Source organism: Pomacea canaliculata, linkage group LG13, assembly GCF_003073045.1.
Source record: "Pomacea canaliculata isolate SZHN2017 linkage group LG13, ASM307304v1, whole genome shotgun sequence".
Taxonomy (NCBI): domain Eukaryota; kingdom Metazoa; phylum Mollusca; class Gastropoda; order Architaenioglossa; family Ampullariidae; genus Pomacea; species Pomacea canaliculata.
In genome coordinates, this window is record NC_037602.1 from 12547095 (window position 1) to 12559818 (window position 12724).

The 12724-nt window shown below is 36.5% G+C and overlaps 1 protein-coding gene across 1 annotated transcript in view; it reads right to left on the reverse strand.

Annotated features, from left to right (window-relative positions):
• Window positions 1-12724, reverse strand: part of LOC112554441 (dmX-like protein 2) — a 71891-nt gene that overhangs the window by 13457 nt on the left and 45710 nt on the right. Inside the window, 11 exon segments of the mRNA XM_025222216.1 lie at window positions 1456-1755; window positions 2789-2917; window positions 4347-4509; window positions 6204-6311; window positions 9144-9293; window positions 9718-9842; window positions 10247-10351; window positions 10537-10657; window positions 11325-11520; window positions 11750-11880; window positions 12354-12493. Of these exon segments, the coding sequence (XP_025078001.1) occupies window positions 1456-1755; window positions 2789-2917; window positions 4347-4509; window positions 6204-6311; window positions 9144-9293; window positions 9718-9842; window positions 10247-10351; window positions 10537-10657; window positions 11325-11520; window positions 11750-11880; window positions 12354-12493 (1668 nt within the window).

Below are 12724 nucleotides of genomic sequence, written 5' to 3' on the forward strand. Positions count from 1 at the left end.
AAGAATAACAAGAAACAGTCTCTCCTTCTTTCTCACACACACAATCTCAGGTGACAATCAGACGGCTCAAATAGCATTAATTACTAATGTTGGAAGAGGACATTTTCTTTCAAAACTATACTATTTCCTAATAAAATGATGGCTTTCAGTGTGATATCTGATATTCAATTGAAATATCTATCTGAAAAACATAGCTTTTGAAAATACATATACTTTCCTTGATATTTAATACTCTGTGCTCTCTTGGGGAAAATGCACTTAAGAAATTATTTAAATAACAACATTACAAACAACATAGCAGATCAGTTCATACATAAGGAAAACGATCAGCCATCATGCAAAAAAAAAAAACAAAACCACACACATGAAAAAGTGAAGGGGTGCTTGCGAGACTGAGGTAACAGGGTGCAAAATAGTTTATTGTGGATAGCAAGAAGCATATGAATGCCAACAGTTTCAGCAAACAAAAACAAACAAAAAAAAAAGACTAAATTAGTGTTACTGAAGCAACAACCATGTGTAACAAATGTATATAATGTCCATAGTCAATTTTAACCTCAGGCTGCACATAAATTGTGAGCTGCTACTAATTATCTCAATTCTTAATTTTGAATACAAGTGTGTGTTCTTTTTTCAATCAGCTGATAATAATTATCATCCACGGCATTAAATGTTACTAGGGCTCAGAATTTTATTTAAAACCTGTTAACCTCAAATGATACTTGGGCTTAATGTTGCATTTGGGGTTTCAACATTAGTTCATTTTGATATTTAAACAGATTGCTGCCTCCCACCCTCACAAAAATAATTACTCTTTCCATGCCTTTACAAACCCCAGATATCGAAAAATAAAATTGTATAAAATATTTGTCATTGATATTTTTAGTTTTCATAGTCTGATGGCTTGAAATAAACACAATATGTCATACAACATATATATATATGTATTTACACATAGTCATACAGTATGTATATAAAATATTGTTTGCACACGTAAAAGCATTTATGGGGGAGGGTAAGTGCAAGTTTTAGTAAGGTGTCTGTCCTTGTTTTCGTTAGCAAAACACAAGTGACACATTAAATGACAGTCCTCCAAAAACTGTTGATGTAAACTCATTTCACACTGTCCTCATCTGTATTAGCAATTAAAAGGGTTAATATGTCTCTCAGTACAATAGATAACAATAACAGCTAAGACATGGATACACACAACTGCACATTCTCCCAAGGGCTTGTGTACAGGTGCCCAAGCATGCACCAACTCTCTCCATCTGACACCACACCTGTTGCTCTCAAATACACTAACAGTTCATTCTGTCACAGAGAAAGGTGATGACATAACATCCTGGGCAATTGCAGGACTACACTACCAAGCATGACATTATATGCCTAACAACAGTTCTAGGCACATCCAGACATTATTGAGCACCATCCTACTAACTTAATCTTCCTTACCACATTAATGAGGCGGCGACTGCGATCTAGGATGCAGTGTGAGAACACTGGGTTATGAACCCCTAGGTTACTCAAGCTTTTCACCTGCATGTGTCCATTAGCAAAGCCGCAGTGAGAAAGAAAAAAGACAGAATGGAGTCTTGTCATCAATGGAGTGAAGACTGTCAGCATTGTGTGAAATGACTGAATGCAGCTCAGCATCAAAATAAAAGTTGCAGAGAGCTGTGTGAGTTGTGTATCCCTGTGTTTTATAGATATACCTTTGTGTGTGTGCACGCTAACGAGTTTTGTATATGTGTGCAAAAGCAAGCAATTTCAGCAGATAAACATGCTGCACATTAACACAAATGCACACAACACAAATATCTGAAAACATTGTTTGATTTTATGCTTGTATGAATGTAAAAATAACAAAATAAAAGAAAATGTCTGGAATAAGACCCCTGAGGAACTCTCTGTGGAACTGAAAAGTGGCTGCCTTGTAGGAAACATCACACAATCACCACATAAAAAAGTGAAAAGTTTTCATTTGAGATCAAAGGCTCCATTAAAAGACCTTTCCCTACTCTGAAAGAAACTGAAATTTAGCCTCATATTTAGCTTCTGTGGACTGACAGCTGGTTAAATTCTATCCATGATTATTTTCTTTCACTCACTACCATACCTCTTTCTTCACAAGACTTTCTTTAACCAACAATAAACAGCGGATCAGAGTTTAGCCATAAGAGAAGGATCAGCCAACATTTTTCTTGCCTTGTTTTATTGCCATGAAGTTCTTTGCATTTTGTAAATGTAATAATGTGATCACAATGAATTATTCTTTTGCAGCACCTCTGTCATGAGATCTGGTTGGGGTAAACACAGCAGTTTTGCAAAACTGTACTCTACTGTATTTGCCTGTATATAAGTGGTTGTCTGTGAATGTGTACATGCGCTCCTATCAATGTCGCCACTGATTAGCATTTTGTTGTACAAATATTTTATGGTATGCTGGTGTAAAAAATTGTGTAGTGAAGAGTAACACTATATCAAACTCAAAAGCAATCATTGGCAGACAAACAAAAGAAAAGCACTGGCAGCCCCCATGGAAACATCATGTACAGATTCAACAGAAGAAAAAGAAAAGAAAAAGCCAAACTCAAGGTGAATTTCTCCCGCACACTGAAACATATCTGGCAAGACAGTTAATGATCACCAACACCATTGCTGACATGAACCATAACAAATCGCCTTAAAGCTGGCATTTCACTGCAATAGTAAAAGACATATCAAAGGCCATAATAATACACATGCTCCCAAATCCTAGTCTTACAATGTTGTTAAAAGATGATTAGGCAACATATTTATAGTCCTGAAATACTCCGAATAGTTGAGACAGCTGGTGAGGGGAAAAAACAAATAATGGAGGATGGAAAAAGGCTACATTAGAAAATCTCACCATTTTAGAAGGCAGTTTGGGTGGCTGTGAACAAAACATTTTCAAGAAAATAGCAGAGAAATATAAGGTTAAAAGCCCTTAAGTCCTTTGGAAATCCAAATTATGTGCACGTGAAAGTAAAAATGTTACACAAGAGAATAACTAAAGGCATGTCAGAACAATGTGATTCATGTATAGCCTATAATTGTAATAATAAAAATAACTTTCAATTACCATAAAGTTAAAATATTCTTATTGCATGAAAAAAAAATGACTGTGATTTTTGTCGACAGATATTTAAAGATATTTTGAGCACTGATCTAATATAAGAGCAAAGTTTATAGTTTGTTGGTCTTGGCTTGTTAATGATTCTGGACGAAAAACTAATTCTGAGCAGCCAGGAAAATTGACAGGTAGCTTTATTTACAGTCTACTTTTTATATCAAACCATTTTCTGACAAAATGCTAATATCACTCTGGGCTATGATTAAAATAAATAAAAGAAATATGAATATTTGATTTTTCAAGATTTACCAAGACCAGTAAATAGGATGGAAGAAGAAAACGCTCATAAGTTGAGTTATTAGTTAAGCTGACTGCTTTAAAGAAAACACTGATGCTTGTGAATAAAACTCTTGGCATTGTCCCTTCCCAGGAAAAAATGTTGCATAAAACTAATTGCTAACCTTTTTTAAAAAAATAAAAAAGTAGGCAAGGTAGAAAAGGACTGGGGCAAAGCCACCACAGGAAGCTCAATTGTTCAGGACACCATCCTCCAGCAAAGCATAACAAATGTTAAACCTTTTCTCCAAAACCTCTCTAATAAATACAGTAACAACTGGAATGCTCAACACATTACATCAAGTCAACAGCTGCATTAATTAAGCATTATAAGCAAAACTACTGTACATCAGTATGAAATGTATTTATACAATGTTAAACTTTCACATAAAAGAGTGGTTTTAGCTTGAAAGGAATGAGAAAACCAATCATCTCGATCTGCCTCCACATAATAAACTTTATGAGACTAAATAGTTTGGCTGCTGCACAAGATGGCATGCAGAGTGTCGTGTTAATGGATGAAAGTGTTATGTATCTTTCACTGTTATGTTTCTCTCTCTCACACAGAGATGAATGCATGCATACAAAGATAATCACACACAATACCAGAATGCTTCTCCTTTTTAAAGTTTTGAAAGACTTTGAAGGAAAATGCACAACTCTGTAGTCAGCTCTGACAGATAATATTGCTTCTACACTGCGTAATTCCCCACCTCATCCCATTCCACCATCACACTTTTGTTGCTGATTTTGGAAGGGGCAAATGCTTCCACTGTAAGGTGATTTCTCACAGTGGTCCTGGGGTATATATGAGAAAGAGGTAGAGGGAAGGGGTAACCACCTACCAGCTAGACAGTTGTAGGTATCTCTATTCTATTTTGGGGGTGAGAGGAAAAACCTAAGGGCAACTCACCATGCTAGCACCGCGCCCTGTCTGTAAGTTTTGACTAGATCCTAATGGTGATGGTGCATATGGCGTACTTGGAGTCTGCGATCCACTGTGAGGTTGTAGTGTATCTTGTGGAGTGTGGATCACAAGAAATTCAGGTGCTGATTCTGGAATGCTGGCCTTTGGACTGCAACAAAAAGATGACAATACCAGTGCAGATCAAAGAAAGAGATTGTGAAGTAAAAAGTCCTTTTAAAAGGAACAAAGAAAAACTCACTGTTTGACCATCAAAACTACTTCTGCATGCGTTCATTAACAAGACAGCAAAGTTCATTATCTCAATCTGTATAAATGGTTTTTAGAGAATTGGTCCTCAAGGAAAAGCCTAACCCCCTATCTGAAAAAAATACTTAACCACAGCAAAGCTCTTTTAGCAATCTTATTTTCTAACATTACTCATTATTTAGCTCATGGATGAGATTCCTAAAATATGTGCTTAAGAAGCTGAGAATGCAACACTATGTGAAATAAACGACATGGTAACTGTAGTCACTGTTTGTCGTTGGCCAAACAGCTTGCAACCAATATTGTAAGACATTAAAAAGCTAAATGATGCATTTACCGATCTTTCACCTTAAGTGTTTAAATGTATCCTATCATACTCTAATATATAGTTTTTATTTGCTAAGGGATCATGTACTAAATGTAATATGGCAAAAACAACAAATTCATTCATTCTGAATCATTTTTGAATGCCACCAATTCTGATAATTTTTTTAAAGACACTAGAACAGATGCCAGTGATTCTGATAAGTGGTGAAGAGACTAAAATGAGATACCATGATAAATTGCATACATGTCCACGTCTCATTCGTTATGCCTCCACTTGTTTATTCAATAACACATTCTCTCCCCTTCCACATACATAAAACACAAAAATACATAAACACACACAAACACAAAAATACATATATATACATATACAAACACAAACACACAAATAGTCATGCCATGCACGTCTGTTGCATGTCTGACAAAGACATTCTGGTAAACATTATGTACATTACCTTTGAAAAGTATGCATAACTCACATTCTCTCTCTCAATGTAACCCGAAACATTTAAAATGCATATGCCATTAGTGACTTAGACAATTTTTTTAACACAAAGCTACATGTGTAACAAATAAAGATAAAGTATCAGTTATGGTTCGATGCAAAATGATTAAAGCAGAAACTGTAGAAACTGCTTGACCTAAACAAATCATAAGATCAAAAACTGAGTAAAAGAAAAAACAAAAAACAGGCACTATGTATGGGTCAGCCTTACACCTTCACTGAGATAATAAAAAAAAACTAAAACCCACAACAGATTTACCAAGAAATATCCAACCACCATTCAAAATGCAATTATCAATTGTATACATAAATCTGTCATGAAATATCCAGCCACCAGTCATGGTGTTATAAATCATTTACACAGAAGGAATAAAGACAAACACAAAAATGTACATACAGTCATCTACACATGCTTCCTCTCTCCGGCACATGTGTATGCATATATCTATATACATGTGTATATATATATACACATGTACATATATGCATGAGTATGTAAGCATATGTACACATGTGCAAAAACAAGCATGCACTCTCTTTTTCAATACTCTTTTTATTTATGTGAACATGCTCATGCAGGCATGCATGCATTCACACACACAAACCCACCTACACACCCCACCAGTTACCTGTATGACGACTTAAGAAAAAAAAATTCTAGATTCATAACTCATAATTTGGACAACCGAATAAGAGACTACCCCAACACCAGAGAGCTGATAAATACCGAGTTATCTGTCTACCCCAGAAAATTAAGGTCTCACCGCGTGACAATCACATTGTGGCCACACAAGCAGGCCACACTAGTTTTGCGTTGTGTTACAAAACGGCTCACATGGGGAGCTTTGCTTAAAGTGCTGCATTCCCTTAAGCTGCAAAACAGGGCGGCTATTTAGCATCAAACAACCTATGCAAAGAGGTGAAAGTTGCTGACCACATACATCAAGCAGCTGGTGACTGCTAGTAAGATAGACATTGTCCCTGTCATTTATCAGACATAAGCAATCAAATACAGTACTACTAGTAACAAAAATAGATATTCATTTTCTCAAACAAATAAATCATAGATGGTGGAATTTAAGCAGTAAGAGTCTGTGTATAGAGCTGTAAGTGCTGTAAATGCATATGCAACACACACACACATGTAAGTGTCCATACCCTCAATTTCTCTCTCCCTCATATAAGTATAAACAATCTTCAGTGATGTAAGAAGTATATGGTGAACCGTATAAAGCACTAAAGTTTCAAAAATATATGACACTAAAATCCTAGAGTTGTTTTTTTACTATTTTCCAAGATAGGAAAGTAAATCAGGATACATATTCTACAAGATCCCAACTTACAAGAAACTCTTTTTAATCTAACTTCAATTCCAGTATCTTGTTTGTAGCACATTTACATATTGAAAATTATGAACAACCTGATCTGACCATTGAGAAAATGTTTTTGACAGCACAAAGGTTCTTGCACACAACAAAGCATCTTAAAGATGGAGAGAAGGAAGGAGGGTGGAATAAGACATTCCCCTAGCCAAACCCACAAAATATTTTGTCTTTCTTAGCATGCGTGTCTCAGGTCTTCCTTCTCCACCTCACATGACACTAGACCAAATTTTATATTACTCAGAAACTATAGTCATAAATTTAATGTGACAGCCAGCAGTAACTAAACTAAGACATTACATGCAGTTGTTACTGCTGTTGCAGACTAAAGCTACGATTTTTATTTTCAAAAGGTCTTACTTGTCTTCCTGCACTATTTATCTGCCATGTCTTTTCTAGTTGTATAAGCGAAGACAATTTTTTTACATCATACTCTTCAATATTACTACTACTTCTAATAAATTTAAAATTATGTCTAATTCTCACAATTAAAGTTTCAAGTAGTACAATGATAAAGAACATGAGACATAGCATTTAAGTAAATTAAAAGAAAAGCAAGAAAAAAGCGTGCACATCGGAGGGGTCAGGGAGAGCTAGGAGGAGTCGGTAAAAGGGAGAAACATTTAACGCCCATTAAGAGTGAAAAAAAAAACCAGAAGAAAGGTTTTTGAAACCTCAAAATAAACTCCAAACAATGGGAAAGGAGCAAGAAATTCCAAATAGGGGACCCACATAAGAAAATGAGCACTACTCAAAATTGTCAAGTTTTAGACAAGAGACAGAAGAAAGTAATGTGCACATGTGCAAAAACATGCATGCACTCTGTTTTTCAATACTTTTTTTAGTGAGCACTGTATAGCTATCTTAGAGTTTTATAGTCATCTTTCACAGGCAAAATTAAATCACAATGGTTTGACTTGGACTAAAGTTTCCAACATTCTGTTTGTGGACATAAAATATATTAAAAATATTACTGGTTAAAGCTGTCATCACCAGTACCTCCACCTCAATTTGAATTACAGCGGCTGAGGGATCAAACTAGGAAGATAAAGTCATGGTGACTGGTCCTGCCAAACATGAATCTTTGCAGACAGTTTACAAAGCTTTATTTCTTTCACACTACAACATCCACCCACAACAAGATAAGGTGAAAAGGGCAGCACAGAGATGAGGGACTAGTGAAGGAATCATCTTTGTTCCTCCCAACAGCAGTCAAAGCTTTTAGTTATAAAAGCACAAAATAGGGAAGCACCTTGCACATGGGAAGAGAAAAGGAAGAAAGAAGCAGCCAATCTAGTGGAAGAAAAACAACAAACCTTCTCACTCTCCTCATACTTTAGGCAAAAGTTGGGAAATGTTTGGTGGTGCAAAAATGACAAACATTCAGTTTCTTTCACATTAAGCACTAGGATGGTATGTTTGGGCTTCAGGGACAGCTGCAAGCAACTGCAGCTGAAGCTTCAACACAGCTGTCATGTGATGGGTTTCCGATTGCAGATGGAAAAGACTGGAGTACACATTTTCTTTCACGTCATAGTAACAGTTGGGGAAAATGAACAGTGTCTCAATTTACTAAGCTATGTTTTTATTGTTTGCCGCCCTTGTCTCAATCATATATTATCTTGACCAAGGGTTTCTAAGGATCCAAAGTATACTGTGGTCTTGCCCTACTGTCATTGTCTTGGCTTCTCAAGACATGCTGTGTCAGCTCATTCTTTAATGGCTCCTTTTTTGCAGGTATCTGTACAAAAAGTATTTTGCACTACAAGCACCAATGCTGGTCACTCTGCTCTACTTGTGCCAGGTAGTACTTGGCACTTAGTTAAAAAGCATACTGCATCTCCTAGCTTTTTTCTGTTAATAAATAACATTTTTTTTTTCATCCATTGACCTCTCAAAATGACCACCTCATTTGCTCCTCTCATGCAGGTTCAAGGTAGCACAAACAGCCAAGAGACAAGACCAAACCAGGAGTCTTGAAAGAGCTCAATGAATCATTTGATAAAAGATAACATCTCTAATGTTGAAATACCATCATGAAAATGTGAAATATGAGGCACATATGTTTGACCGCAACTGGTGCACACCGTTTCAACAGGAGGACGCACATACACACATGCTCAGAATTTCTTTCTCACTCTGGAGAGAAATACTGATTGCATACATTTACAAAACTACATAAATTGTCATCATACAGATGCATAGGGCCAAGGGTGGGTGGCAGTTTGTGAGCAGCCATCATCCCAGGTCCGTGCCAAGAAAACAGAATGCAGGAAGCTAAGAGATGGTGCAGAGTCAAGCTGACAAATCATCCTGTCTGACCTTCTGAAGGGTGCAACTTTGACCTCTTCGGTGCACATCCAGTTGCTATTAAGCCTGCGAGACTTGACATCTACCACAAGCCATTTTTCCTCTGGCTCGAAGATTTCCTGCTGGCTCGAAGATTCCTCTTTTACTGCTTCTCTCTCACTTCTGTCATAACCATGTGTACACATCCAGCATGACCACACAACACCAAAAACAATTCTCCTTTAAAGACAGCTTTTTGGAGAAACAGTTTTTGACAGATTCATTGCACAGGTAAATCAATCAACTATTCGGGTCAAGTTTTCTATTGTTACACATTACCACTCACTTAACTGTGTTTGCATTATTGTCAAGATGACAAATCATTACAGGTACCAAAGGCCTTCTTCACCATGAAGATTTTATGTACGAACTCATTATTTTACCAGGTTTAAAGATAAATTTCTCTCTTACACACACATATACATACATGTATGCTCACAGGCCACACAAACACACATCAACATGACATGAAAAAAACCAAGGTTTTTATGTCACAAATATTTTTTACCCTTTGCTGGAATACAATGAAAAGTGAGAGGATACTCACTTTCTTAGTGTCTCAATGTCGAACTCATTGTCATCCGACAGCCAAGCTGGTGGACGAAGAAGAAGTCCTATATCCAATTCTACTAGCTCCTTCTGTGTGGCCAATGCCAGAATGGACCCATTGTCCTGTGGTGCAAGCACAGCAAACAACCCTGGCTAACTGACAGGCTGAGTAGCATAAAATCCTTATCTACTTCTATATTTACTCACACAAATAAAAATAGAAACGTGCATCCAGACAAACCCTCATATTTCTGAATTCTACTGTAGACCACATTAACACGGGCACATCCACATAACAAGCCTACAGCCTCATTTCTATAGGAAGCTTAAGAGCATTCTGATGAAAAGACATAAGGTCAGTAAACCTCAAGATAGCTATCAATCCAAAATTTTAAAAAAAATTAACAAAATCTTCATGTCTGTCATAATATCTAACAATAATTTCCAATTATCTGCCATCTTAACCATAACAAACGAAAATGTATCCCATAAACAGTTTGAAACTAAAAAGAAAATGGGGAGCAAACCTGGTTTATTGCAAAAGATGTGATGATGTCTTGTTCTTTATGGACAACTTTCATGGGATCCAACAGTCGCCCTTCTTCACTACTACTCGTCTTCATCGAGTCATTCTGTAATGAGTGATAGCATTGGTCAAGAATATGAAGTCATTCTATAGTAAGTGATAGCACTGGTAAACGTACTTGTTCATTTGAACTTACCAAAACCAGAATGAAAGCAAAAATAATAACAAAACAAACAATACAACAGGCTATTCATTGAAAAACAACTCTTACAGCAATTTACTGGTGCTCACCTCATCAACCTGGTTTTTGTGGGAACGTCGGAATACATAGCGCAAGAATATTTCCTGCAAGTTCTCTTGTCGTAAAAGCTGGAACCACAACCTTTTAATTGGGAGTGTGGCTCTTGATTTGCTGTTATAAAAAAAAAATTACATGACTTCTTGATATTCAATGAATTGCTCAATATTCCTTAATAAAAGGAATTTACTTGTCAAGGCATTTTGCGTTAGTTTCAATTGGGCAACTGCAGTGCACTTCAATCAGAAACATTCTACTGTCTGAGGACTTACAAGATCTGCTTGTTCTGAGTAACGACAGCTGCATGAATAATTTCATCACTGCTTTTTCTGTTTTGTACAAATTGCTCCTTTTTCTGTTAAAAAATGTGCTGTCTGCTTCTTGAAATTTCTGTCATGAAGAGAAGCATGTTTGCTGCCATCAGACTTGATTTACTCCTCACTTGTTCAAAGGACCATTTGATACCAAAAGGCATGGAATGTAATACATGTACTTCAAGTGCAGGTGAGGTGATCAGTCTCAAAGTAGTCTTTGTTCAGAACTGAATTTTCAATAAGTACCCTCAGTAAATTATCATGAAAGCAATAGGTGAAGTGGGCAGAAGTTCTGGTGGGTAGATTCTCTAACAGGTAAATAACCCTCACATGCCATGTTGTATGTTTAGGAGCAAAAAATACAAGCATTAAGGCATTTATAACATAAAAATGTTATTTTTTATAATAAACAGTAAATTCCCAAATCTAGAAAGATGATCTAATAAAAACAAATATAGATTACTTACATAAAGGGAGTATTGTTTGGATTAAAAAGGGCCTGTAGCTTAGATCCAGGCATGCCAGAGATGGTGTCCAACGTAAGACCAGCGATGTAGTTGTCTGGGGCACCAGAAAACATGTCAAGTCGACTCTGCAGAATGGCTTCCCACCGCTCTAGCTGACGCACCAAAGCATGAAGCATTGGAGAAACAATGGGCAGCTCTGTTGAAATCACCAGATTCATCTTACAGCCATACCTCCAACAAATGAATTGCATATGATCTCTATATATAGCTATCAATATGCTATTTATAAATGCATATCTGGATTATGCTCTCAATATGTTTATGTAATAACAGAGATGTTTAATTGTCAAACTTAAAATTCAAAATAAAAATAAAATCTTTAGGCTGATTAACAAAGAAAAGAAGGAAATAAAGGATAATCCCACCTGTGATTTCAATGCCAACCTGAGGAAGGAATGTACGTAAGTTGCTAAGAACGGCTCTGAGTATGGCAAAGCGCATCAAACACCAGCTGTACGAAGATGGATCACTGTGTTCCTTCTGTCCTGACAGTAATCTGTATGCAAAAAAATAACTTGGCATCAGTGTAAGACAAAACATCTTTTTTACCCAAGTGTTTTAAAATCCTTTCAAAATGGATTAACAATAACATTCTGAGTACCTCATAGTACTCTAATAAAAAAATAAAAAAAAATAAAGTGGCTAAATCTTATTATTTAATTACTCTTTATAGGTCACAAAAAGATTTAATGATAATAATAGGGGCTGTATTGCACTGAATCACACTTGTATGCACACTGAAAAATACCTGATCCGAATAAAGAATAAGGGAAGAACAGAGAATGTGGGGAAAATGAATAAGACATTAAAATAAAAAAATGTAACATTAACACAAGACAGTTCTAAAAAGTCAGGCAAGTCTTGCAAATAAACAATAATTTAAAATATGCACAAAATGATGAGGAAATACAAGTTACAGGAAATCAAACCATTTACAGTTACCAAGCAACCAAACGATAGGCTGCTTACAGTGACTTTGGTCGTTCAGTCTCCTCTTCCTCCTCCTCTTCCTCTTCATCAGAAGCAACTGACTGTCCATCACCAGCATCAGATATCACCGAGTCATCTGAGTCATAACTGATGATGGACTCATTTGAGGAAATAAAGGGCTGCAACACAATTAGAAAAATCTGAAGCAAAAATACTGCAACAAGACCAGTGCTCTAGTGTTATACACTGAGCTAGCAACTAAGGCTATATCATATCAAAGCAGTCAGCCCTGTAAGCAGATGCCACATGCAAAGAAAGAACAGTGTCGCGTGTCACTTGCTCCAGGGGTGGTCGAGGTGTGGGGGCCAGGAGAGGTTGCCCGGGGGCTGGTGTGGCCAGTCGTTTGGTCC